The sequence below is a fragment of the Podarcis tiliguerta genome (assembly GCF_965153285.1).
Source record: "Podarcis tiliguerta genome assembly, chromosome: 2".
In the NCBI taxonomy this organism is placed as follows: Eukaryota; Metazoa; Chordata; class Lepidosauria; order Squamata; family Lacertidae; genus Podarcis; species Podarcis tiliguerta.
The window spans coordinates 707,719-735,132 of NC_139535.1; the positions used below are offsets into that span (position 1 = coordinate 707,719).

General features: G+C 43.8%; 2 protein-coding genes across 2 annotated transcripts in view; both read left to right on the forward strand.

The window, feature by feature from the left end:
• LOC310670644 (uncharacterized protein) overlaps positions 1 to 11,673 on the forward strand; it is a 43,547-nt gene extending 31,874 nt beyond the window's left edge. Inside the window, exon 2 of the mRNA XM_083426270.1 lies at positions 9,364 to 11,673. Coding sequence (XP_083282396.1) covers positions 9,435 to 10,757 — 1,323 coding nt within the window. The 5' untranslated portion in view covers positions 9,364 to 9,434 and the 3' untranslated portion in view covers positions 10,758 to 11,673. The remainder of the gene's footprint in view (positions 1 to 9,363) is intronic.
• Positions 1 to 21,141, forward strand: part of LOC310672749 (uncharacterized protein) — a gene marked incomplete at its 3' end in the record, with an annotated part of 37,659 nt that extends 16,518 nt beyond the window's left edge. Inside the window, exons 2-3 of the mRNA XM_083430398.1 lie at positions 13,667 to 13,905; positions 19,307 to 21,141. Of these exons, the coding sequence (XP_083286524.1) occupies positions 19,414 to 21,141 (1,728 nt within the window). The 5' untranslated portion in view covers positions 13,667 to 13,905; positions 19,307 to 19,413. The remainder of the gene's footprint in view (positions 1 to 13,666; positions 13,906 to 19,306) is intronic.
• Positions 21,142 to 27,414: the final 6,273 nt, after the last annotated feature.

A 27,414-nucleotide genomic window follows, 5' to 3' on the forward strand; every position in this document is an offset into this window, starting at 1 on the left:
GGAGCAGCCATTCTTTCAACCAGCAGAAAGCTGCTGATTCATAGTAAAGTTTAAGGTCTAGCAGGGCAAAGCCTCCTCTTTCTTTTGCATCAGTTAATATTTTAAATTTTATTCTTGGCTTTTTGCCCTGCCAGACAAATCTTTCTGCCACTTCTTGAAACAGTCCATTTTGTCAATAATTTGCAATGTCTGAAACAAAAACAACATTCTAGGCAATACATTCATTTTTATCACAGCAATATGGCCTAGCAGTGAAAGCTTCAAATTAGACCAAGTCTCTAAGTCTTTCTTCACCTCCGTCCAACATTTTTCATAATTGTCTTTAAATAGATTCCCATTCTTAGCTGTCATGTTAATCCCCAGGTACTTCACTTTCTTAACCACTGTCAATCCTGTCTCATTCTGAAACCTTTGTCTCTCATTTTCTGTTAAATTTTTCTCCAATACCTTTGTTTTTAACTTACTCAATTTAAATCCTGCAACTTGACCAACTTCCTGAATCAGTTCTAAAACTCTTTTTGTACTAGATTCTGGCTCCTGTAAAGTCAAAACTAAATCATCTGCAAATGCTCTTAATTTATATTGTTTGGCTCCGACCTGTATCCCTTTAACCAATTGGTCCTTTCTAATCATATTCAACAGGACCTCCAGGACCGATATAAAAAGCAATGGGGAGATTGGGCAACCTTGTCGTGTTCCTTTTTCTATTCTGAACTCCTCCGTTACAACATTATTAACAATTAGTCTAGCTTTTTGCTCAGAATAGATTGCACCTATACCATTTTCAAATTCTTGTCCTACCCCCATCCCCTGGAGATTCTTCTTCATAAAACTCCAAGAAATATTGTCAAAGGCTTTCTCCGCGTCCACGAAAATCAAAACTGCCTTAGTATTAATTTTCTCTTGTAGTAGTTCCAAAATGTCAATTACATTTCTCACATTGTCAGATAAATGTCTGCCTGGGAGAAAGCCTGCTTGGTCTTTATGAATCTCCTCTACTAGGACTTTCTTTAATCTTCTAGCCAAAATGTCTGCAAAGATTTTGTAATCCACATTTAATAGTGATATAGGGCGGTAGTTCTTAAGTTGTGTCTTTTCAGTCTCTGTTTTTGGTATAAGTGTAATATACGCTTCTTTCCACGACTCTGGTGCCTTTCTCCCCTCCAATATTTCATTACAAACTTCTTTCAGAGGTTGTATCAACCATTCTTTCAGAAGTTTGTAATATCTAGAAGTCAGTTCATCCGGCCCTGGAGATTTACCCAATTGCATATTCTGAATGGCACTTTCTACCTCTTGTTCAGTTATTTTATAGTTCAACCTTAGTTTATTTTCTTGAGAGATTTTTTGTAGTCCATTCAATTTCAAAAATTGGTCTATATCCACCTCTTTCTGTGGCTGTTGTGTATATAGCTGTTTAAAATACCTCTGGAAACAATTTCTAATCTCGACTGCATTCTGTATAGTCCTTCCTTCAACTTCCAAGTTAGTAATAGTGTTTAATTTTTGTCTTTTTCTCATTTGCCAAGCTAACAATTTCCCACACTTGTTTGCCGATTCAAAAGTCTTTTGTCTCATTTGTCTAATTTTCCACTCTATCTCTTGGTTTATCATTTGCATATATTTACTTGGTATAACTTTATTTCTCTCAGAATTTCCTGTGACTTTGGTTTTGATCTCAGTCTCTTCTCACTTTCTTTTATCTTCAAAATTTTATCTCTCTTTTCCTGTTGTGCTCTCTTCTTTAATGTATTTTGTTGTATCAAGAACCCTCTCATAACAGCTTCACTTGCGTCCCAGATTACTCTTTTCTCAACTGTAGTGCTCATATTTATCTCAAAATAATCTCTCAAGGCTTTTTGGGCCTTCTTAACCATTTCTTCATCCCTAAATAGAGTGTCTTTCATCCTCCATCTGAAGGAACCAATTGGTATTAAGTTCATCACCATCTTCACTATGTTATGGTCGGAGCAATTTTTTGGGCAGATTTCCACTTTTTTTACCTTTGGTGCCATACCTCTAGTTATCCAAATTTGGTCAATTCTTGTCCATGTCATTTTGGCTTCAGAATTTTGGCTTTTTAATAAATGAAAAATCCTTTTCCTTTTCTGCGGAGAGTTCAAACCGTTACAATTCCAGCTTGATAGTTGCAGAGACATGTTGTATTTACTTTGCTTTTCCACCAGTTGCTCCCAAAGCGTCTTCTTGTTCTGTTGGTGTCTGTGGTTTCACCTTATCCAGATTGCCCAAACCAAGGATTGCTTTTGCCCTTGCTATTGTTTCTCTTTCTGATGCTCTTTCTGATGCACTTTGTTCTTTTAGAAGTTCTTTCTGTATTTCCTCCTCGTGGTCTTTCAGAAATCTGTCCTTGTCTTCCACTGATCTTATTTTAATCTTTCTTCCTTTAATGCTAAAGGATAGGCCTTGGGGGAATTCCCACCTGAAGATGATGTTGTTTCTTCTCAGCTGGGCGACCAAGTCTCCGTAGTTGGATCTGAGTTCCAAGAGATGTTTTGGAATGTCCTTAAATATTTCCACTCTTGACTGATTTATTTTCAGAGCCTTTTGGAAATGCAGTGCCAAGATCTTATCTCTCTCCTCTTTGGATCTGAGCGTTATCAAACAGTCTCTCACCTTAGTCTTCCTTCCGCCTCTTCCAAGTCTAAATGCACTTACTATCTTGAACTCTTGAGTTCAACCCCGTTCAACGTTTTCAGAGGAGGGGGAAGAAGGGGAAAGTGTGTCCCCCCAGATAAGACTCCCATCCTCCCTGGCCATGGGCCATCCTTGCTTGGGCAGGTGGTCCTTGGAGTCCAACCACATCTGGAGGGCCAGAGGTGCCTCACCTCAATATAGACGGTTCCTCTAGGGCTCAGTGTTACTTGGGAGTTGGTGAAATTGGATCTTAAGGGTTCCTCAGACATTTCCAAAGGATTGTGATTGGTATCCAGACCCTAACAGTATAAAGCCAAGGTGTCCCCACTGAGCAGTTTATCAGCCCTGCTGGCCGCTGGGGAAGACCTTCTGAAGGAAATGGTTTGTCCCCAAAGTTGCTTCCTTCCTTTCTCCGCTGCTGCTGCCCACACTAAAGGAATGTCTGGATGAAATCCCAGGGATGTCTGACTCCCATTTCAAAGAGATCCAGTTGATATTCTAGAAAAAAGTGTGGCTAAGATTCTGAGTCACAATTGTGACTGAGAAATACAGCCAGGGAATATGAAACTGATTTGAAGGTTGGTTTCTTCTTTACACATTGTTGTTGTTGTTGTTATACATTCAGGTGGACACACCACTGGTTTCATCTTCTTTCTATTCTTTCCCACACTCAGTGTTATTCACCTTTTATACTCACCTTTTTCAGTGTAACACATATTTTTATCTTGTGATATTCAGATGAAGAGAGGTATAACAATTTAATAAATAATTCCCAGTTGGAGCAGAGCTAGAATATCCAGAAGCCCTTGGCCACCCAGGGCAAAGGAGGAAGAACAGTGAGAGAGGCCTGGACAGGGAATCTCCACTAAGATAAGCCAGTGTCAGGAGGCGAGTGCGAGACCTGGAGGCATATAATTATTATAAATCATAATTGGGGTGGGTGTCTCAGTCTGGCCTTCCCAGCAGTCAGGCTCCAGCTGCTTTCCTTCTGCATCTCCAGCTCTCTCCATTCAAGAATGCAAGGCTGAGAGATGGAGGTCCTGTTCAGTTTCTGTTAATTGATTCTCATGGAAACTTACAGATTCTGGCTTCACACAATTAACTCAAGGCAGTGTCAATTTACTCTTGGCAGAAAGCCAAGGTCTGCTTGACCTAGAAACTACTTACTCTGATTGGTTAACGACCAGCACTCAACTCTGTTATCTAGGAAGGCTAGCACAGTTTGTTTTAGGTGTGGTAGGAGTAGGAGTGCTGTGTATGGTTAAGAGAGAGAAAGAAAGGATTTATTTTGCTTTGTTTTGTATGCAGAAACTCTGCTGGTTTCTTTTCCTTTTTAATAAATCCTGTAAATAGTTATTCTGAGTAGCTGACAAGTCATTTCCACCTCAACTAGCTTCTTCGCTGTGCAGGAAAACTCTGCTACGTTTGGGCTAAAGCCATTAGAGCTATGCCTGACACTTCAAAGTTCCATGAGGTTATGGGTATTGTGCTGCCAGCCTGAGTTGTGGTGGTGTCAGCATCAACCGTGTTGGTTCCAGTAGTTCCAGAAGTTGTTGTTCCTGTTGGTGCAGCAGATGGACACTGGCTGGTTCCTGACTGTTGTGAGCTGTTGACGCAGTGGACACAAGGACAACAGACGCAGCGTGTGAATGCTGGTTGCTGTAGTTCCTGTTTTCTCTCTCGGTGGTCGTGAGTAGCTGGTTCCGGGTTCCAGGGACATCGCTCTCAAGATGGCCTCACAACCAGTTCAGATGGCTTTTGAGCGTCTGAATGACTCCAATTACTTGCTGTGGTCGGAACGCATGCAGGCAGTGCTGCAGAGGGATCGTCTCTGGCAAGTGGTGAGTAAGTTTCCTGCGAAGCCTGATGATGAAGACCTCGATAAAGATCAAAGAGCAAGGGCCACAATTGTCTTGGGGCTGGAAGATTCCCAGTTGCCGTATGTGAGGGGAATCAAGACAGCTAGAGGTGTGTGGCAAGCACTTAAAGAACTCCATGTGCGTGAGACAGCGGTTTCCAAGCTGTTCATTCGCAAGGCATTGTACAAGGCAATGTTACAGCCTGGGGTTACAATGCAGGAACACCTACACAGTTTACAGTTAAAGTTTACTGCGCTACAGGAAAGAGACTGTGCGTTAGACCAGCAGGAGAAGGTGGCTATTATTTTGAGTTCTCTCCCGGAAAGCTGGGATAATTTAGTTTTGTCTCTAGAAGGTTTACAGGAGCGTGATTTATCAGTCAGCTATGTTACTGGGCGTTTGATTGAAGAATGGCAGAAGAGGCAAGAAAGGTCGTTTGTTGCAGAGGCTTCTACAGGCGGGCGGTTTGGAAGGAGTTCTCATGCCGTGCCAGAGGTGACGCAAAAGCAGCGTACCGGTGAGGAGTCAGTGTTTGCTGTTAGGCGTTGTTTCCGATGTGGGTCTTCAGCGCATCTAAAACGACAATGTCCGGAGTTGGTCAAGTCTCAGTGGCCGGTGCAGGAGCAGAGACGAGATCAGCAGCAGCAGCAGCGTAAAAAGAAATTCTTCAAACGAAAACAGTCGGCTCAGCTGGTGACCGCAGAGGTCAAGATTGCTGATGAGAAACCAGCTGTCTGGGTGGTCGATTCGGGAGCGTCTCGGCACATCGTAAATTCAGATGAATTGTTTGTTTCCAAGAACTCAGCACAGCGCAGCCAGGTGGCTCTAGCAGACGGAAGTACTTCCGAAGTGATTTCGGGGGGTGCAGTTTTTGTTCCTTGTCTTCGTGAATGCCTGCAAAATGTACTTTGTGTACCTTCATTAAGGAGCAATCTGATGTCTGTAGATTGTTTGCTAAAAGCTGGGTTTAAAGTGCATTTTGAAGGAGACAGTTGCATTATTAAGAAGGCTGGTGAGATTTTAGGCACTGCTAAGTCAGAGGGAGGCTTGTTTTGGCTTAAAGCAGGATCTCAAGTTGCAGCAGTAGTCAGTAAATCTCAGCCTGCAGTGAATAACAAAGCTATACATGACAACTGTGTGCACTTATTGCATAGGAAAATGGGGCATGCTGGCTGGAAAAGTGTACTAAAAATGTCTGAATTGGCTGATGGGGGTGATTTAAAGAGTTGTAACAAGTACCTTGATTGCAATGTTTGTAAAAAGGTTAAAACCCACAGAGTCTCTTACCCCAGAAGTGACAGAGTTAGTGAGTCACCGCTACAGCTGGTTCACATGGACGTAATTGGTCCATTTCCTGTAAGCAGGGGTGGATCGCGTTTTTCATTAACAATTGTGGATGACGCCACGCGTTACTCTTGGGTTTTCCCCATGAAGAATAAGGGTGACGTGTTCACTAAGTTTAAAGGCTGGGTGGCATCTGTGGAAAGATTTCTGTCCACTAAACTCAAAAGGATTCAGACGGACAGAGGTGGCGAATTTATGTCAAATGCTTTTAGAGATTGGTTACAAAAGCGTGGCATTGGGCATAGAAAAACGAACGCTTTTTCCCCAGAGGAGAATGGCGTTGCAGAGCGAAAAAATAGGTCTTTACAAGATATGATGTTTGCCATGCTTGAGGATGCTGATTTGCCCATGTCTTATTGGGGGGAGAGCATGCTCACCGCGTGTTATCTCCAAAATAGGCTCTTTCATCAAACAATAGGTACAACTCCGTACTTTAAATTGTTTCACAAAAAACCCAAAATTGACCATTTGCATGTGTTTGGATCAAAAGCCTGGGTCTTAATTCCAAAACAAATGAGAAAGAAGGGAGATCCTAAGACCAAACAGTTAGTGTTCGTGGGTTACCAGGAGCTGGGAAAAGGTTTCCGCTTTGCTGAAGGGACAAATGGCATTGTGATCTCCAGGAATGCCAGTTTTTGTGAACATAGTGGCTGGGAGAGACTACATGCCAATACTGAGGTTTGGTTTGAACCTTCTCAGGAGCTTCATGACTCTGAAGGTAAACATAGAGAATCAGAGTCTGAGGGGGAGGAAAGTTCAGATAAGAGCTCTCAAGAAAGTGGAATTAGCCAGAGACCAGTTGCTAAGCAACAAAAGAGAGGTCGTAGTTCTGAGGAGGAAAGTGGGTCAGAAGAAAAATTTTCTCCCAGAAGATCTAAAAGACAAAACAAAGGAGTGCCTCCGGTGCGTTTTTCTCCGGATACTGCAAATGTGTTTAGTGTAATTGCAGAGCCCAAGAGTTTTCAGGAGGTGTTAAAGTTACCAAAAGAGGAGGCAGAGCTCTGGAAACAGGCAATGGAGGAAGAGATGTCCTCTCTGAATGAGCACAAGGTCTTTACACCAGTAGCAGCGCCTGAGGGGGCAAAGATTGTAGGCTGCAGGTGGGTGTACAAACTTAAACCTCTGGTGACAGGAAAGTACAAATACAAAGCTCGTTTAGTGGCTCAAGGATACTCTCAGAGGCCTGGAAAAGATTATGACGAGACTTTTTCCCCTACTGCTAAGGCGGAAAGTGTAAGGCTGATTCTAACGCTTGGAGCAAAGAGAAAACTTCTGTTAAACCATTTTGATATCCAGACTGCATATTTACATGCATCAATATCAGAAGACCTGTATCTAGCCGAACCGCCTGGTTATGAGACAGGTTCCAATAGAGTGTTGAAATTAAACAAAGCTCTATATGGTCTCAAACAGGCTGCAAGATCTTGGAACAAATGTTTCCATGAGGCCTTAGTGTCATTTGGTTTCAAGCAGAGTACAGCTGACAATTGCGTTTATGTACGTGGTACAGGCAGTGATCAAGAGTTTTGTCTGATTTATGTAGATGATGTATTGTATGCTTGCAAAACTGATAAACAAACTAAAAGGTTTGCCAAGCAATTGTCCAGTAAGTTCAAAATGAAAGACTTAGGCCCGGTTAGGACATATCTAGGGTTGGAAGTGTGCTGGGCCCAAGATGGCAGCTGCCTAATTAGTCAGCAGAACAAAGTTAAACAACTACTGACTACATACAGGATGCAGGATTGCAAAGGGGCAGTGGTGCCTATGGATCCAGGTTTCATAAAAACACTTCATATAGATGAGAGTCCTGAATTTGAACATCCTGATGTATATCATTCTGTAATTGGAAGTTTATTGTATCTAGCACAGTGGTCCAGACCTGATATTAGCTATGCAGTAGGCATATTAAGTAGATTGGTCTCAAAACCCACACTAAATGCTTGGAAAGGGGTAAAACAAGTTCTGAGATACCTCAAACAGACAATTGGCTATATGTTACAATTAAATTCTTCAGAGGATGAAATGTTGGTTTGCTATTGTGATAGTGACTGGGGAAATTTGCCAGATAGAAAATCTGTCACAGGACTCGTCATAATGGTCGGTGGAGCTTTAATCAGCTGGCGGTCACGCAAGCAAGACATTGTAAGTGTGTCATCAACGGAATCCGAGTACGCCGCATTGAGTGAATTGTGCAACGAGGTGATTTATTTCAAGCATTTGTTAGCAGATTTAAATGTAAATTGTGGAGAACCAGTACAAGTTTACATTGATAATCAGGCTTGTATAACCTTAAGTAAAACAGAGGGTTTCAAATCACGTTCCAAACATATCTCTGTAAAATACCAAAATGTACGTTGCTGTGTACAAGACAATATAATCACATGTACTTATGTATCAAGTGAAGAAAATGTAGCAGATGTATTAACTAAACCATTGGCAAAGATAAAGAACAAGCAAATGTGCAAGAGTTTAGGTTTGCTGGAAAAATAATCTCCTACATAGGTGTTATTTGATGTTAATTGTCCAGCAGAATCTGTGAGGGGGTGTTCAGTTTCTGTTAATTGATTCTCATGGAAACTTACAGATTCTGGCTTCACACAATTAACTCAAGGCAGTGTCAATTTACTCTTGGCAGAAAGCCAAGGTCTGCTTGACCTAGAAACTACTTACTCTGATTGGTTAACGACCAGCACTCAACTCTGTTATCTAGGAAGGCTAGCACAGTTTGTTTTAGGTGTGGTAGGAGTAGGAGTGCTGTGTATGGTTAAGAGAGAGAAAGAAAGGATTTATTTTGCTTTGTTTTGTATGCAGAAACTCTGCTGGTTTCTTTTCCTTTTTAATAAATCCTGTAAATAGTTATTCTGAGTAGCTGACAAGTCATTTCCACCTCAACTAGCTTCTTCGCTGTGCAGGAAAACTCTGCTACGTTTGGGCTAAAGCCATTAGAGCTATGCCTGACACTTCAAAGTTCCATGAGGTCCAACCCCAAGAACATTCTCCAACTGAGCACTCCTTCAGCCGACCACAAGCACCAAGCCTTGTCACTAGACTTATAGATGGGTCTCCCAAACTGGTCACTATGCACCTCCTGAGGCCAAAGGGAGTGTGCAGGTGATTAATAAAGATCTAGAGGTCGAAGGGGACAAAATGTGGCCCAAGGGGTGGAGGATTATAGTGCAGTGGATGAAGAACATCATGATGAATTTAGGACCCTGATGATTAGTGGGCAGGTTCATGGAACATAGAGCAGCTCCCGTTCCTGTGAGAAACCACTTTTTATAAAATGTAAACCCCACAGTTCAACTGTATTCTAAGATAATGCTGCTTCATTAATGCTTAATTAAGGGTTAGGAAAGGTTGACGATGCATTACCTTTATTTAACATTATTTCATCTGTCTTTCCTAAAAATTTGGAACATATAGAGGACAGGAAAGAATGTACGAGACGTCAAAATAAGAGCAGGTGCTAATTGATGTGTGTAATATTCCTTTCTTCTCTTCCTAGGTTTCCTTTCCCCCCGCTCCTCCCTGTTGAAAGAAGACAATGGAGAAGGCAGTCAAAATTCTGGAGGGCCAATGGGAATAACGACGAAACCATATAAACTCATGGAGTGTGAAAAGAGAGAGGAGAAACAATTTGAAAGTATGGAGTGTGGAAGGAGCTTCACTGACAGTGGAACACTTGGAAAACATCAACGGACTCACACAGGAGAGAAACCATTTAAATGCATGGAGTGTGGAAAAAGCTTTGGTTGGAGTTCAAACCTTCGTATACATAAACACACTCACACGGGGGAGAAACCATATAAATGTAAGGAGTGTGGAAAGAGCTTCAGTCAGATTGGACACCTTAGAAACCATCAACGAACCCACACCGGGGAAAAACCATATAAATGTATGGAGTGTGAAAAGAGCTTCACCGATAGTGGAACATTTAGAAAACATCAACGGGCACACACGGGCGAGAAACCATTCAAATGCATGGAATGTGGAAAGAGCTTCAGTCAGAGTGGATACCTTAGAATCCATCAATGGATTCACACAGGAGAAAAACCATTTAAATGTTTGGAGTGTGGAAAGAGTTTTAGTACAAATAGGAGACTGAATATTCATCATAATACTCACACTGGAGAAAAACCATTTGAATGTATGGTGTGTGGGAGGAGCTTCACTGTTAGTAGAACACTTAGAACACATCATCGAACTCACACAGGGGAAAAACCATATAAATGTATGGAATGTGGAAAGAGATTCAGTCACAGTGAAACACTAAGAAAACATCAATGGACTCACACAGGAGAGAAACCATTTAAATGCATGGAATGTGGAAAGAGCTTTATTGATGGTACAGCACTTAGTATCCATCATCAAACTCACACAAGGGAAAAACCATTCGAATGTATGGAGTGTGGAAAGAGATTCAGTCGGAGTAGGGACCTTAGAATTCATCAACAGACTCACACAGGAGAGAAACCATTTAAATGCATGGAATGTGGAAAGAGCTTTATTAATGGTACAGCACTTAGTATCCATCATCAAACTCACACAGGGGAAAAACCATATAAATGTATGGAGTGTGGAAAGAGCTTCAGTACAAGTGGTGCAGTAAGAAGACATCAGTGGACTCACTCAGGGGAAAAACCATTTAAATGCATGGAATGTGGAAAGAGTTTTATTGAGAGTAGAGAGCTGAGAACCCATTATCGAAATCACACTGGGGAGAAACCATTTAAATGCACCGAGTGCGGAAAGAGCTTCAATCGCAGTGGAACACTTAGAAAACATCAATGGACTCACACAGGGGAGAAACCATTTAAATGTAAGGAGTGTGGAAAGGGCTTCACCAATGTTGGAAATGTTAGAAGACATCAACGGACACACACGGGAAAAACCATTTAAATGTATGGAGAGTTGAAAGAGTTTCTTTCAGAGTGGAACCCTAATTTCACACACAGGAAACTTAGACGACATCAACAGACTCACTCAGGGACAAGCAAATAAATGTATGGAGTGTGGAAAGAGGTTCAATAGAAGTGGAAACCTTGGAAAACATCAGCGAACTCAAAGAGGGAAAAATACTTATATGGAGCGTACATAGAGCTTCAGTCCTGATGTTCTTAGAAACCATCAATGGACTCGCAAGGAGGAAAAGCTTTAAGATTTGAAACCCTACAATCCACAAACTGAAAAATCTTAAATGGATTGAATGGAAGGAGTGTGGGAAGTGTTTCAATTGCTTTATATATAGATAATTTTATTAATACAGTGGTACCTTGGGTTACATATCCTTCAGGTTACATACGCTTCAGGTTAAAGACTCCGCTAACCCAGAAATAGTGCTTCAGGTTAAGAACTTTGCTTCAGGATGAGAATAGAAATTGTGCTCCGGCGGTGCTGCGGCAGCAGGAGGCCCCATTAGCTAAAGTGGTGTTTCAGGTTAAGAACAGTTTCAGATTAAGAACGGACCTCCGGAGCGAATTAAGTACTTATCCTGAGGTACCACTGTATATAATTCTATTTATAAATTGCATTCAAAAATAGAAGCATTCATTCCGGGTTGTTGGTGATTGAAATCCCCAAACATACGACTTCTGAAGTGTTCAGCAACTGAGATTCCACTGAGTATCCAGCAATAGTGTGTTGTCCAACGATATCCATTTTTTGAACCAACACAAAGAGGCTGCCTCATAGTAGAAAATCTAGCAGTGCGAAGCCACCTCTATTTTTAGTATCTATCAAAATTGTATACTGTATTCTTGGTGTTTCCCCTCTGCCAGAGTAATCATGAAATATCTTTTTGACATTTGTTAAAGAAGCTTGTATTATTTATTATTGGTAATTTAGAATAAAAACAGTATCTTAGGTAAAACTTTTCTCTTTATGGTTGAAATCCTTCGTAAAAGTGAAAGTTTCATCCTCCCCCATATTTCCAAATGCTTTTAAACATCTTTTGATACTTTAACGTAATTGGAATATGTTGTAATTCAGTGTTTTTCAAATAAACCCTTATTTAGTCTCCATCTATACAATGAACTCTTTTCACCCCTCATTATCATCCATGTTGAGTTTTGATCTGATATAGTTCTTGGCTGGATCTCTACAGTCTTTAATCCTGTAGGCAATTCCTTCAATATCCAGATCATGTTTCTTCTTCCCGCAGAATCCTTTGAATCAGAAGAACATGTTTACTCTTGTTCTAATGGGTGTCTGAATATCCAAGCATCTGGGTTGGCAAACTAAGGGCCGTGGGCCGGATCAGGCCCAATTGCCTTCTAGATCCAGCCTGCGGACGGTGCAGGAATCGCCGCATGGATTGCCAGCACGCACGTTCTTTCCCTCTCCCTCACACGGCGGCGTTTTTCTCCTCAGGGACGAGCAATCTTGTCCCACACCGGGTGCCATCAACGGGGGGAGTCGGCTCACCCGCCTGCCTGCCTCAGAAGGGTGGCGCTGGGAAGGGGGGGGTGACGCTGGCTCCCGGCTGCTGCTGCGTTTTCCTCCTGCTCCTCCTCCCTCTCCCTCAGTCTGCCCTTTCTTCCTTTTCTACGCCCTTTCTCCGCGCCACTAACTCATGCGCTTTCTTTATCAACCCCTTCCTCCTTCATTCCTCCCATGGCGTTCAGGCGGTTTGTTGCAACGGCTGCAGCTGCCGCTTGCGAAGCAGCAACAGCAGTTGGTGAGTAAAAGCTCTGGCAACGCCCCGGTTCCCCTGCCTCCGTCCGCGGCTCCGCCGGGGCTTCTGCTTCTGTCTTCTCCGGCCCACGCAGCCTCCTACCCTGCACTGGCACCTGGCTGGAGAAGCCCAACTGCGGCTGTTGAGACGACAACTGGGACAGGTAAAGCCAAACATCTTCGGGCCTCTTTGCGGGCGGGCCAAAATCGCTCATTTCCCCCCGAAATAGAGTCCGGCCCCCAACAAGGTCTGAGGGACAGTGGACTGGCCCCCTGCTGAAAAAGTTTGCTGACCCCTGATCTAGTAGATCCACAGTTGTAACCATATCACAAAAGTATTTGGTATTTTGCCGCCTTCTGAGACACTTTCCATCAGTGTTCTGTCCAGTGATCCTACTCCATTAAATTCCCCCGTAATAATTATATTTCTGCCATAAACCTCAGACACACTTTCCTACAATAGTTGGAAGAAATCTCATGGGAAAAGTGGCTCTGAATCTGAAAGCCCCAGTCCCAAATCTTGATCCTGCCACCCTAAGATATTATAAGCAGGCCCCCCATTCCTCTTTCCACCTGCAATAGGGAGGTTAGAACAACACTTAATTCCCTGCAGGGATCATAAGAGCCACAGTTGCTTTGCATTCACAAAGGCTATGTGAAATATCACTAGTGAACAGAATAATGTAAACAAGGAAACCAACAGCAGTATTAAAAGAGAGAGAAACTGGATTTGAAGTGACCAAACCACAAGATGAAAAGTCTCCCTCCTAGATGAGGGAAGGGGGAGGCATTGGGGGGGGGGGGCTTTTGAAGTCTCCCTGCTGGCAAGGGAATCCCAGAGCAAGGGCGCCTCTCTCTGTCGGGAATCCCTCCCTGCCCCTCAATCCAGGGGGTGCTTTTTTAACGGGGGGGGGGGCTGGGGTTTGAAGCGGGGCTTGGCTGTCAGGGGGCGAAGCTCAGCAATGCAGCAGTTGCTCGGCCTGCAGAAGGACCCCGGTTGAGTGCTCGGCATGCAGAAGGAGGCCAGAAGGAGATCCCCCCTCCCCAAAAGAAACATGGTGGGCGAAACTGGCCCAACTCCCCCCCCCCATGGAGCCCCCCCCCATGGAGCCCCCCCCCAGAGCAGGAGGCCCGAGGCAGCGCCGTCCCGTCCTCTTCCCCTCCGGACACAGGAAGGGGCTGCTCTGCGGACGTAGCTCTAGGGACGCGCGCGTCTGAAAAGGCGCCGGAAGTGTCGCCGCGAAACGCGCCGGAAGTTTCCTGACGGGGAAAGGAGGAGGGGCGTCGCTGAAGAGCCCCCGTCGCCGCCGCAGCCCTGTCTTTGCGCCTAAGGGAAGCGGACTAATCCGGAGCCAGGGAGGCGGAGGACCAAGAGGTGAGAAGGGGGGGAAATAGAGGGGGGGACAAAGAGGACCCCCCCCAGGAAAGCCCCCCCCCTGGGGCCCGTCGACAGGGGCCCCGATCCAGCGACCCAGGGGGGAAGGGGGGACCCAACACCTGCAGGCTTGGCCTTGCAAGATCTCCTGGGCAGCAGCACCGCCAGACTCCCCTTTCTCTTTCCTGGGGGGCCGAGAGATGCTCAGCTGCCCTGCCCCCCCCCCGGACGCCTTGGCGGGAAGGGGAAGGAGGACCCCAAGCAGGGCTGGGGGTGGGGCTGAGGCCCCCCATTCTCCCTGGGGTCGTGGGGCGCCTGGCTGGGGAAACGGAGAGAGGGAGTCCAGGGAAGGGTTAAAGGAAGGGGAGGAGCCCCTCCCCCTCCAGCACCCTGATCTCCCCCCCCCCCCATCGCCCAGCCTCCCTGCTGAGGGTGTTGGCAGTCCCAGATTGTCTGTATTCACTAGGACTCATCTCCGTACTTTGGATTGTCCTGAATACCACCATTTGGTAGCCAAGCCCAAACCCAAAAGTCCTGCTAGGATGCATCTTGGCTTGCCTGCTCATGAAACTGAGTGTGTGAGGATTGATAATATTGTCATTTATCCGTTTTAGCCCCCAAGTAGTAGCAGCTGCCAGGACATTGTCCTGTTCGCCTCTGTATAGTTCCAGCCTTATTTCAGACGTTGTGGTAGATTCCAATCACGGTGAATTAGATATAAATCAAATTGATTTCAATCACAATTTACAGTAAATCACTAGAATCATGGAATCATAGAGTTGGAATAGACCACAAGGGCCATCGAGTCCAACCCCCTGCCAAGCAGGAAACACCATCAGAGCACTCCTGACATATGGTTGTCAAGCCTCTGCTTAAAGACCTCCAAAGAAGGAGACTCCACCACACTCCTTGGCAGCAAATTCCACTGTCAAACAGCTCTTACTGTCAGGAAGTTCTTCTTAATGTTTAGGTGGAATCTTCTTTCTTGTAGCTTGGATCCATTGCTCCGTGTCCGCTTCTCCGGAGCAGCAGGAAACAACCTTTCTCCCTCCTCTATGTGACATCCTTTTATATATTTGAACATGGCTATCATATCCCCCCTTAACCTCCTCTTCTCCAGGCTAAACATGCCCAGCTCCCTTAGCCGTTCCTCATAAGGCATCGTTTCCAGGCCTTTGACCATTTTGGTTGCCCTCCTCTGGACACGTTCCAGTTTGTCGGTGTCCTTCTTGAACTGTGGTGCCCAGAACTGGACACAGTACTCCAGGTGAGGTCTGACCAGAGCAGAATACAGTGGCACTATTACTTCCCTTGATCTAGATGCTATACTCCTATTGATGCAGCCCAGAATTGCATTGGCTTTTTTAGCTGCCGCGTCACACTGTTGGCTCATGTCAAGTTTGTGGTCAACCAAGACTCCTAGATCCTTTTCACATGTACTGCTCTCAAGCCAGGTGTCACCCATCTTGTATTTGTGCCTCTCATTTTTTTTGCCCAAGTGCAATACTTTACATTTCTCCCTGTTAAAGTTCATCTTGTTTGTTTTTGTGTCTACATGTGCTGACTGTTTGTTTGAATTGCTCTTTGGTGGTTTCCCCCCTTTTCCATTTTTTGTACACATCCTTTTTTAATCTTAGCTTAGTTAAAAGTTCTTTAGATAGCCACCCTGGCTTCTTTAGGCACCTTCCATGTTTCCGTCTCATTGGTATTGCCTGAAGTTGTGCTTTTACTATCTCCCTCTTAACAAACTCCCAGCCATCATGAACTCCCTTTCCTTTTAGTATTACTCTCCATGGGATCTCACCCAGCACTTCCCTAAGTTTTATGAAGTCGGCTTTCTTAAAGTCAAGAAATTGAGTCCTAGTATGCTTGGCTGCTCCTTTTCGCTGTATAGTAAAGTTCAGAAGAGCATGATCACTCGCGCCTAATGATCCTTCCACTTCTACCCCACTAACCAGGTCATCAACATGGTTAGGACCAGATCTAAAATGGTTGTTCCTCTTGTACATACGCTTCAGGTTACAGACTCCGCTAACCCAGGATGAGAAGGGAAATTGTGGTCCAGCGGCGCGGCAGCAGCAGGAGGCCCCATTATGTTAAGAACACTTTCTTAATCACCAGAACGAATTGAGTACTTAACCCGAGGTACCACTGTACTGCAGTTTCAGTTATTGTTATTGTCATTTATTTCTTTAATCTATTAGTTGCTTTCTCTTGCCCAGGGCAGCCCAAAGTGACTTACAACCAGTTGTTGTTGTTATTATTTTCCACGGTGACACTCCAAGGCCTTCTTTGTCGTATTTCCTGTATTTTGGGGGAAGAGAGAAGGCTGTTATCGGGGCCTGCTCCCCCACTAGGGAAACTGAGGCAGCCCCCTCAGGCAGGAGATTCAGGGAGGGGCAAGGAGGGGACGGAGCTGAGTCCCATTTGGCCAGCCCTGATTTAACCCTCTGTCCTCTCATCCAGTGGAAGGTGCTCAGTGTTACTTGGGAGTTGGTGAAATTGGATCTTAAGGGTTCTTGAGACATTTCCAAGGGATTGTGATTGGTATCCAGACCCTAACAGTATAAAGCCAAGGTGTCCCCACTGAGCAGTTTATCAACCCTGCCGGCCGCTGGGGAAGACCTTCTGAAGGAAATGGTTTGTCCCCAAAGTTGCTTCCTTCCTTTCTCCGCCGCTGCTGCCCACACTAAAGGAAGGTCTGGATGAAATCCCAGGGATGTCTGGCTCCTATGTCCAGTTGATACTCTAGAAAAAAGTGTGGCTAAGATTCTGAGTCACAATCGTGGCTGAGAAATACAGCCAGGGAATATGACACTGATTTGAAGATTGATTTCTTCTTTACACGTTGTTGTTGTTGTTGTTATATTACATTCAGGTGGACACACCACTGGTTTCATCTTCTTTCTATTCTTTCCCACAATCAGTGTTATTCACCTTTAATACTCACCTTTCTCAGTGTCACACATATTTTTATCTTGTGATCTTCATATGAAGAGAGGTATAACAATTTAATAAATAATTCCCAGTTGGAGCAGAGCTAGAATATCCAGAAGCCCTTGGCCACCCAGGGCAAAGGAGGAAGAACAGTGAGAGAGGCCTGGACAGGGAATCTCCACTAAGATAAGCCAGTGCTAGGAGGCGGGTGCGGGACCCGGCGGCATATAATTATTATAAATCATAATTGGGGTGGGTGTCTCAGTCTGGCCTTCCCAGCAGTCAGGCTCCAGCTGCTTTCCTTCTGCATCTCCAGCTCTGTCCATGCAAGAATGCAAGGCTGAGAGATGGAGGTCCAACCCCAAGAACATTCTCCAACTGAGCACTCCTTCAACCGACCACAAGCACCAAGCCTTGTCACTAGACTTATATATGGGTCTCCCAAAATGGTCACTATGCACCTCCTGAGGCCAAAGGGACTGTGCAGATGATGAATAAAGATCTAGAGGTCGAAGGGGACAAAATGTGGCCCAAGGGGTGGAGGATTATAGTGCAGCGGATGAAGAACTTCATGATGAATTTAGGACCCTGATTAATATTGGCCAGGTTCATGGAACATAGAGCAGCTCCCTTTCCTGTGAGAAACCACTTTTTATAAACCGTAAACCCCACAGTTCAACCGTATTCTAAGATAATGCTGCTTCATTAATGCTTAATTGAGGGTTAGGAAAGGTTGACGATGCATTACCTTTATTTAATATTACCGTATTTTTCGCTCTATAGGACGCACTTTTTCCCCTTCAAAAATGAAGGGGAAATGTGTGTGCGTCCTATGGAGCGAAGACGCTATAGTCCCGCGACCCTCTCCCGGCTGGAGAGGTGACTCACGGCTATGGCAGGAGCCTCTATAGCCGCGCGCCACCTCCCCAGCCGGGAGAGCGCGCGCGGGGCTAAAGCCGCCCCCCGACCCTCTCCTGGCTGGAGAGGTGACGCGCGCCTATAGCAGGAGTCTCTATAGGCGCGCATCACCTCTCCAGCCGGGAGAGCGCGCGCGGGGCTAAAGCAGCCCCCCGCGACCCTCTCCTGGCTGGAGAGGTGACGCGCGCCTATAGCAGGAGTCTCTATAGGCGCGCGTCACCTCTCCAGCTGGGAGAGCGCGCGCGGGGCTAAAGCAGCCCCCCGCGACCCTCTCCTGGCTGGAGAGGTGACGCGCGCCTATAGCAGGAGTCTCTATAGGCGCGCGTCACCTCTCCAGCAGGGAGAGCGCGCGCGGGGCTAAAGCAGCCCCCTGCGACCCTCTCCTGGCTGGAGAGGTGACGCGCGCCTATAGCAGGAGTCTCTATAGGCGCGCGTCACCTCTCCAGCAGGGAGAGCGCGCGGGGGGGCTAAAGCAGCCCCCCCGCGACCCTCTGCCGGGTGGAGAGGTGACGCGCGCCTATAGCAGGAGTCTCTATAGGCGCGCGTCACCTCTCCAGCCGGGAGAGCGCGCGCGGGGCTAAAGCGGGCTTTTGCGAGAGGTGAGGGAATTCCCCCACCTCCCAGGAAAGCCAAGAGAAGCCGTGCAGCCCTTTTAAAGTGTGCTCGGCTTCTGCCGGTTTTGCGGGAGGTGGAGGAATTCCCCCACCTCCCAGGAAAGCCAAGAGAAGCCGTGCAGCCCTTTTAAAGTGCTCACGGCTTCTGCCGGTTTTGCGGGAGGTGGGGGAATTCCCCCACTTCCCAGGAAAGCCAGGAGAAGCCACGATCTCTTTAAAGGGGTTGCGTGGCTTCTGCGGGCTTTTGGGAGAGGTGAGGGAATCCCCCCACCTCCCAGGAAAGCCCTGCGCAGCGTCTCCCGGCAAGGAGAGGCTGCACTGGGCTAAAGGGGAAGCCATCCCGCTCTCTGCCTTGGCTTCCTCCATAGCTGCGCGCAACCCCTCCGGCAAGGAGAGGCTGCACGGGGCTATGGATTCTTTAGCCCCACGCAGCCTCTCCTCGGAGGGAGAAGCTGCACGGGGCTAAATGGGAAGCCAAAACAGCCTTGGCTTCCTCCATAGCTGCGCGCAACCCCTCTGGCAAGGAGAGGCTGCACGGGGCTATGGATTCTTTAGCCCTGTGCAGCGTCTCCTCGCAAGGAGAGGTTGCGCTGGGCTAAAGAGGAAGCCAAAACACCGAGCGGGATCCATCCCGCTCTCTGCCTTGGCTTCCTCCATAGCCACGCGCAACCCCTCCGGCAGGGAGAGGTTGTGCGCAGCCTGTACGCTGCTATTTGGTGCTGGGGGGGGGAAATATTTTTTTTCTTGATTTCCCCCCCTAAAAACTGGGTGCGCCCTATGGTCCGGTGCGCCCTATGGTGCGAAAAATACGGTATTTCATCTGTCTTTGCTAAAAATTTGGATCATATGGAGGACAGGAAAGAATGTACGAGACGTCAAAATAAGAGCAGGTGCTAATTGATGTGTGTAATATTCCTTTCTTCTCTTCCTAGGTTTTCTTTCCCCCCGCTCCTCCCTGTTGAAAGAAGACAATGGAGAAGGCAGTCAAAATTCTGGAGGGCCACGTCCATTGGGAATAACGAAGAAACCATATAAACTCATGGAGTGTGAAAAGAGAGAGGAGAAACAATTTGAAAGTATGGAGTGTGGAAGGAGCTTCACTGACAGTGGAACACTTGGAAAACATCAACGGACTCACCCAGGGGAGAAACCATTTAAATGCATGGAGTGTGGAAAAAGCTTTGGTTGGAGTTCAAACCTTCGTATACATAAACACACTCACACGGGGGAGAAACCATATAAATGTAAGGAGTGTGGAAAGAGCTTCAGTCAGATTGGACACCTTAGAAACCATCAACGAACCCACACCGGGGAAAAACCATATAAATGTATGGAGTGTGGAAAGAGCTTCACCGATAGTGGAACATTTAGAAAACATCAACGGGCACACACGGGCGAGAAACCATTCAAATGCATGGAATGTGGAAAGACCTTCAGTCAGAGTGGATACCTTAGAATCCATCAACGGATTCACACAGGAGAAAAACCATTTAAATGTTTGGAGTGTGGAAAGAGTTTCAGTATGAAAAGAACACTGAACATTCATCATAAAACTCACACTGGAGAAAAACCATTTGAATGTATGGAGTGTGGGAGGAGCTTCGCTCATAACCGAAGCCTTAGAACCCATCATCGAACTCACACAGGGGAAAATCCATTTGAATGTATGGAGTGTGGAAAGAGCTTCAGTAGGAGTGAAACACTAAGAATTCATCAACGGACTCACACAGGGGAGAAACCATTTAAATGCATGGAATGTGGAAAGAGCTTTATTGATGGTACAGCACTTAGTATCCATCATCGAACTCACACAGGGGAAAAACCATTTGAATGTATGGAGTGTGGAAAGAGCTTCGCTCATAACCGAAGCCTTAGAATCCATCAACGGACTCACACAGGGGAAAAACCATTTAATTGCACGGAGTGCGGTAAGAACTTCGCTGATCATCAAACACTTACAGTCCACCATCGAATTCACACAGGGGAAAAACCATATAAATGTGTGGAGTGTGGAAAGAGCTTCAGTCGGAGTGGTGCATTAAGAAGACATCAGTGGACTCACTCAGGGGAAAAACCATTAAAATGCATGGAATGTGGAAAGAGTTTTATTCAGAGTAGAGAGCTGATAACCCATTATCGAACTCACACTGGGGAGAAACCATTTAAATGCACTAAGTGCGGAAAGAGCTTCAATCGCAGTGGAACACTTAGAAAACATCAATGGACTCACACGGGGGAGAAACCATTTAAATGTAAGGAGTGTGGAAAGGGCTTCACCAATGTTGGAAATGTTAGAAGACATCAACGGACTCACACAGTGGAGAAACCATTTAAATGTAAGGAGTGTGGAAAGGGCTTCAATCGCAGTGGAACACTTAGAAAACATCAACGGACTCACACAGGGGAGAAACCATTTAAATGCTTGGAATGTGGAAAGAGCTACAGTCAGAGTAGGGACCTTAGAATCCATCATCGAACTCACACAGGGGAAAAACCATATAAATGTATGGATTGTGGAAAGAGCTTCACTTACAGTGGATCACTAAGAAAACATCAACGGACTCACACAGGAGAGAAACCATTTAAATGCATGGAATGTGGAAAGAGCTTTATTGGTGGTACAGCACTTAGTATCCATCATCAAACTCACACTGGGGAGAAACCATTTAAATGCACCAAGTGCGGAAAGCGCTTCAGTCGCAGCGGAACACTTAGAAAACATCAATGGACTCACACGGGGGAGAAACCATTTAAATGTATGGAGTGATGGGAGGTTTTGCTTCTGCACATGAGTTTGACAAATCGTTCTGAGCTGAAACATTCCGTGCTCATCCACCCTGGAATGTTCAGTTCACATTGAGTTCATGAAGCATCGTACCCTGACCTGTTCTTAATGCATGGTTGACCACATCTATGAATACAATAGTTATGCCCTTTTAAGTTTTGCTATATCAATCATTAGTAATAGTTTAATAAGGAGGTTTTCCTACTTGTCCAGTTCTGTGTTCCCTTTCCCAACCTTTAATCTATTGATTAATGCCTATATGCAACCCTTGCATATGATTTGTGTTAACCAATCAGCAACAAGCACATACGTGGCAATGCTGTAATATTCAATAAAAGGGACTCTCTGAGACATGCTCGAGAGATGCCTCCCGTATGACACTTGTCACTCGTCTGTCGTTTATTTCAACCCAACAATGGAGAGTTGAAAGAGTTTCTTTCAGAGTGGAACCCTAATTTCACACACAGGAAACTTAGACGACATCAACAGACTCACTCGGGGACAAGCAAATAAATGTATGGAGTGTGGAAAGAGCGTCAATAGAAGTGGAAACCTTGGCAAACACCAGCAAACTCAAAGAGGGAAAACCACTTACATATATGCAGCATACATAGAGCTTCAGTCCTGATGTTCTTAGAAACCATCAATGGACTCGCAAGGAGGAAAAGCTTTAAGAGTTGAAACCCTACAATCCACAAACTGATTTATAAGCTTTATATATAGATAATTTTATTAATACAGTGGTACCTCGGGTTACATACACTTCAGGTTACAGACTCTGCTAACCCAGAAATAGTGCTTCAGGTTAAGAACTTTGCTTCAGGATGAGAACAGAAACCGTGCTCCGGCGGCAGAGCAGCAGCAGCAGGAGGCCCCATTAGCTAAAGTGGTGCTTCAGTTTAAGAACAGTTTCAGGTTAAGAACGGACCTCCGGAACGAATTAAGTACTTAACCTGAGGCACCACTGTTTATAATTTTATAAGCGTTCAAAAATGGAAGCATTCACTTCTGGGTTCTTGGAGTTTGAAAGCCCCAAACGTTCAACTTCCGAAGCGTTCTACAACTGAGATTCCGCTGAGTCCAGCAATAGTGTGTTGTCCAACGATATCCATTCTTTTAACCAACACAAAGAGGCTGCCTTGTAGTAGAAAATCTAGCAGTGCGAAGCCACCGCTATTTTTAGTATCTATCAAAATTTTATTTTATTTTTATAAATATTTTATTGAATTTTACAATGAATATAAAACAACAAAAAATAAAACACAACACAACAAAAAATAGAAAAATACAATGACATAACATATAAACACAAAACAGCAGAAAACATGAAAAAGAAAAATAGAAAAAATAAAAACAATCTTTATCCTCATTATATTCTTAGCATTAACTTGTGTCTCCGACCTCCCCAGACCTTCCTTCTCTGTATTCCAGATCATATATTCTGTCAGCAAATTCCTTCCCTCTGTCTTAATTTAATTTTGTCATAATTTTAATATCTTAATCTAATCACATTTCCTTTTATCTTAAAATTTAATCTTTCTTAATCTTTAAGCTTTTTACTAATAACCTTTTGGATTCAATCTGGTGTCATCAAACGTTCATTATCTTATAGTGTTTCTGTAAATAGTCTTTAAACTTCCTCCAATCTTCCTTCACCGTCTCTTCTCCCTGGTCTCTGATTCTGCCAGTCATTTCTGCCAATTCCATATAGTCGATGACTTTCATCTGCCATTCTTCCAGCGTGGGTAGTTCCTGTGTCTTCCAATACTGCACGATGAGTATTCTCGCTGCTGTTGTAGCGTACATAAAGAATGTCCTGTCCTTCTTATGTACCTGTTGGTTGACCATACCCAGGAGAAAGGCCTCTGGTTTCTTCGGGAAGGTGTATTTAAACACTTTTTTCAGTTCATTATAGATGGTACATTTCCAGCATTTATTATCAGGCAAGTGATAAATTTTTGCTAGCTTGACTGGTGTCATGTACCATCTGTATATCATTTTCATAATATTCTCTCTTAAGGCATTACATGCCGTAAATTTCATACCAGTGGTCCATAACCGTTCCCAGTCAGCTAGCATTATATTGTGACCAACATCTTGTGCCCACTTAATCATTACTGATTTCACTTCCTCATCCTGTGTATTCCATTTCAACAGCAAATTATACATTCTTGACAAAATCTTAGTTTTGGGTTCTAACAGTTCTGTTTCCAATTTTGATTTTTCCACCTGGAAACCAATTTTTCTGTCCAATTTATATGCCTCCATTATCTGATGGTAATGGAGCCAACCACGAACTCTGCTTTTTAATTTGTCAAAGCTCTGCAATTCCAGTTTATCTCCATCTTGTTCTAAAATCTCCCAATATTTTGGCCAATTGGCCTCCATATTGAGTCTTTTTAAAGCTTTGGCTTCCATTGGAGACAACCACCTTGGGGTCTTATTTTCAAGTAAGTCTTTATATCTAGTCCATACATTAAACAATGCTTTCCTGACAATGTGAATCTTAAACATTCTGTGCACTTTAACTTTATCATACCATAAGTATGCATGCCAACCAAACACATTATTAAATCCTTCTAAATCCAATGTATCTGTATTTTCAAGAAGTAGCCATTCCTTCAGCCAGCAAAAAGCTGCTGCTTCATAATAAAGTTTTAAGTCTGGCAGGGCAAAGCCTCCTCTTTCCTTTGCATCGGTTAATAATTTAAATTTTATTCTTGGCTTTTTGCCCTGCCAGACAAATCTAGATATATCTTTCTGCCACTTCTTGAAACAGTCGGTTTTATCAATAATTTGCAATGTCTGGAATAGAAACAACATTCTTGGCAATACATTCATCTTTATCACAGCGATACGACCCAATAGTGAGAGTTTCAAATTTGACCATATTTCTAAATCTTTTTTTATCTCCATCCAACATTTATCATAATTGTCTTTATATAAATTCCCATTCTTTGCAGTCATAGTAATTCCCAAATATTTTACTTTTTTCACCACTGTCAAGCCTGTCTCATTCTGAAACCTTTCTTTCTCAATTTCTGTTAAGTTCTTTTCCAAGACCTTTGTCTTTGTCTTATTCAATTTAAAACCTGCCAATCAACCAAACTCCTGAATCAATTCCAAAACTCTTTTCACACTAGATTCTGGCTCCTGTAATGTCAAAACTAGGTCATCTGCAAATGCTCTTAATTTATATTGTTTAGCTCCGACCTGTATCCCTCTGACCAAATGGTCCTTTCTAATCATGTTCAACAGCACCTCCAGGACTGATATAAAAAGCAATGGGGAGATTGGGCAACCTTGTCATGTTCCTTTTTCTATTCTGAACTCCTCAGTCACAACATTGTTAACAATTAGTTTAGCTTTTTGTTCAGAATAGATTGCGCCTATACCATTTTCAAATTCTTGGCCTACCCCCATTCCTTGGAGATTCTTCTTCATAAAACTCCAAGAAATGTTGTCAAAGGCTTTCTCCGCGTCCACAGATATCAAAACTGCTTTTGTGTTTATCCTTTCCTGTAAAAGTTCCAAAATGTCTATTATATTCCTTACGTTATCAGATAAGTGCCTTCCTGGGAGAAAGCCTGCTTGGTCCTTATGAATCTCCTCTACTAAAACTTTCTTTAATCTTCTAGCCAAAATGTCCGCAAAGATTTTGTAATCCACATTAAGCAATGATATAGGGCGGTAGTTCTTAAGTTGATGTTTTTCAGATTCTGTCTTTGGTATAAGAGTCACAAAAGCTTCTTTCCATGTTTCTGGTGCCCTTTTCCCCTGAAGTATGTCATTGCAGACTTCCTTCAAAGGTTGTATTAACCAGTCTTTCAATTATTTGTAGTATCTTGAAGTCAGCCCATCAGGTCCTGGAGACTTGCCCAATTGCATATTTTGAATGGCACTCTCAACCTCTTGTTCTGTTATCCTATAGCTCAGTTTAGATCTACTTTCTTGAGATATTTTCGGTAGCCCATTCACTTTCAAAAATTCCTCTATATCTGCTTCCTTCTGTAGTTGTTGAGAATAGAGCTGTTTAAAGTATTTTTGAAAGGCACTCCTAATTTCAACTGGGTTCTGTATAATTCTTCCTTCCACTTCCAAATTTGTTATTGTGTTCATTTTCTGTCTCTTCTTTATTTGCCATGCCAATAACTTTCCGCATTTATTTGCTGACTCGAAGGTTCTTCTCATTTGTCTGATCTTCCATTCAATCTCTTGATTTATCATTTGCATGTATTGTACTTGATATAACTTTATCTCTCTTAAGATTTCCTGTGATTTTGGTTTTATTCTCAATCTCTTTTCACCTTCCTTAATCTTTTCCAATATCTTTTCTCTTTTTTCCTGTTGTAATCTCTTCTTGAGTGCATTCTGTTGTATCAGAAACCCTCTCATAACAGCTTCGCTTGTGTCCCAAACAGTTCTTTTCTCCACCGTGGTGTTCAAATTTATCTCAAAATAATCTTTCAGGGTTTTCTGGGCCTTCTTGATTATTTCATCATCTCTAAACAGAGAGTCATTCATCCTCCATCTAAAGGAACCAGTTGGTAGTAAGTTCATTACCATCTTTACTGCATTATGGTCGGAGCGAGTCTTTGGGCAGATTTCCACTTTTTTTGTCTTCGGTGCCAGTCCTCTAGTGATCCAAATTTGGTCGATTCTTGTGCAAGTCATTTTGGCTTCAGAAAAGAAGGTTCCCTCTCTTCCTAAAGGGTTTTTAGTTCTCCAGATATCAACCAAGTCCAAGTTATCAGTCAATTCAAAGAAAGTTATCGGCAGTCTCCCATCTTTGGTGACTACCTGCCGTTGTGCCTTGTCCATATTTGTTGAAACTACTCCATATATCTCCCATCAAAATCACATTGTACTCCAAATAGTCTGTCAATGTCTCATGCAACTTCTTAAAAAAGTCAGATTTTCCTTCATTTGGTGCGTATACACCTACTATCAAATATTTCTGTCCATGGTATTGAATTTCAATTGCCAAATATCTTCCTTGCTCATCCTTGAAGATAAATTTTGGTGACAGGCTCTCTGTAGCATAAATTACTACTCCTCTTTTTTTAACCTTGTCAGATGAGATAAATTCTTGACCCAGTCTTTTATTAATTAAAATTTTCCTGTGGAGCCTAGTCACATGTGTTTCCTGCAAACAAATCAAGTCCAATTGTTCTTTTTTTAAAATATGAAAAATCGATTTCCTTTTTCTGACTGAATTCCAGCTCAAAAGTTGCAGAGACTTTTTATACTTTATTCTTGGTGGTTTCTCCCTGCCAGAGTAATCATGAAATATCTCTTTGCCATTCGTTAAAGAAGTTTGTATTATTTATTATTGGTATCATTTAGAATAAAAACAGTATGTTAGGTAAAACATTTCTCTTTATGGTTGAAATCCTTCGTAAAAGTGATAGTTTCATCCTCCCCTATATTTCCAAATGTTTTTAACATTTTTTGATACTCTAACGTAATTGGAATATGTTGTAATTCAGTGTTTTTCAAATAAACCCTTATTTAGTCTCCATCTATACAATGAACTCTTTTCACCCCTCATTATCATACATGTTGAGTTTTGATCTCATATAGTTCTTGGCTCCCCTTCATGGATCACTGCCTTGTCGTGGCAAAGGGGCTTGAAGAACTCAGAGAAGCTATGAACTATGCCGAGCAGGGCACCCAAGATGAACAGGTCATAGTGGAGAGTTTTGACCAAACATGATCCACCTGGAGCAGGAACCGGCAAGCCACTCCAGTATCCCTGCCAAGAAAACTCCATGGACAAAGACAACAGGTATATAAAAGTTACGACGCTGGAAGATGAGCCCCTCAGGTCGGAAGGCGTCCAACATGCTACTGGGGAAGAGCGGAGGACAAGTACAAGTAGATCCAGAGCTGATGAAGCGGCTGAGCCAAAGCCGAAAGGACGCTCAGTTGCGGATATGCATGGAAGCGAAAGGAAAGTCCAATGCTGTAAAGAAAAATATTGCATAGGAACCTGGAATGTAAGAACCATGAACCTGGGTAAGTTGGATGTGGTCAAAAATGAGATGGCAAGAATAAACATTGACATCCTGGGCATCAGTGAACTAAAATGGACGGGAATGGGCGAATTCAGTTCGGATGACTATCATATCTACTACTGTGGGCAAGAAACCCGTAAAAGAAATGGAGTGGCCCTCATAGTCAACAAAAGAGTGGCGAAAGCTGTACTGGGATGCAATCTCAAAAATGATAGAATGATCTCGATACGAATCCAAG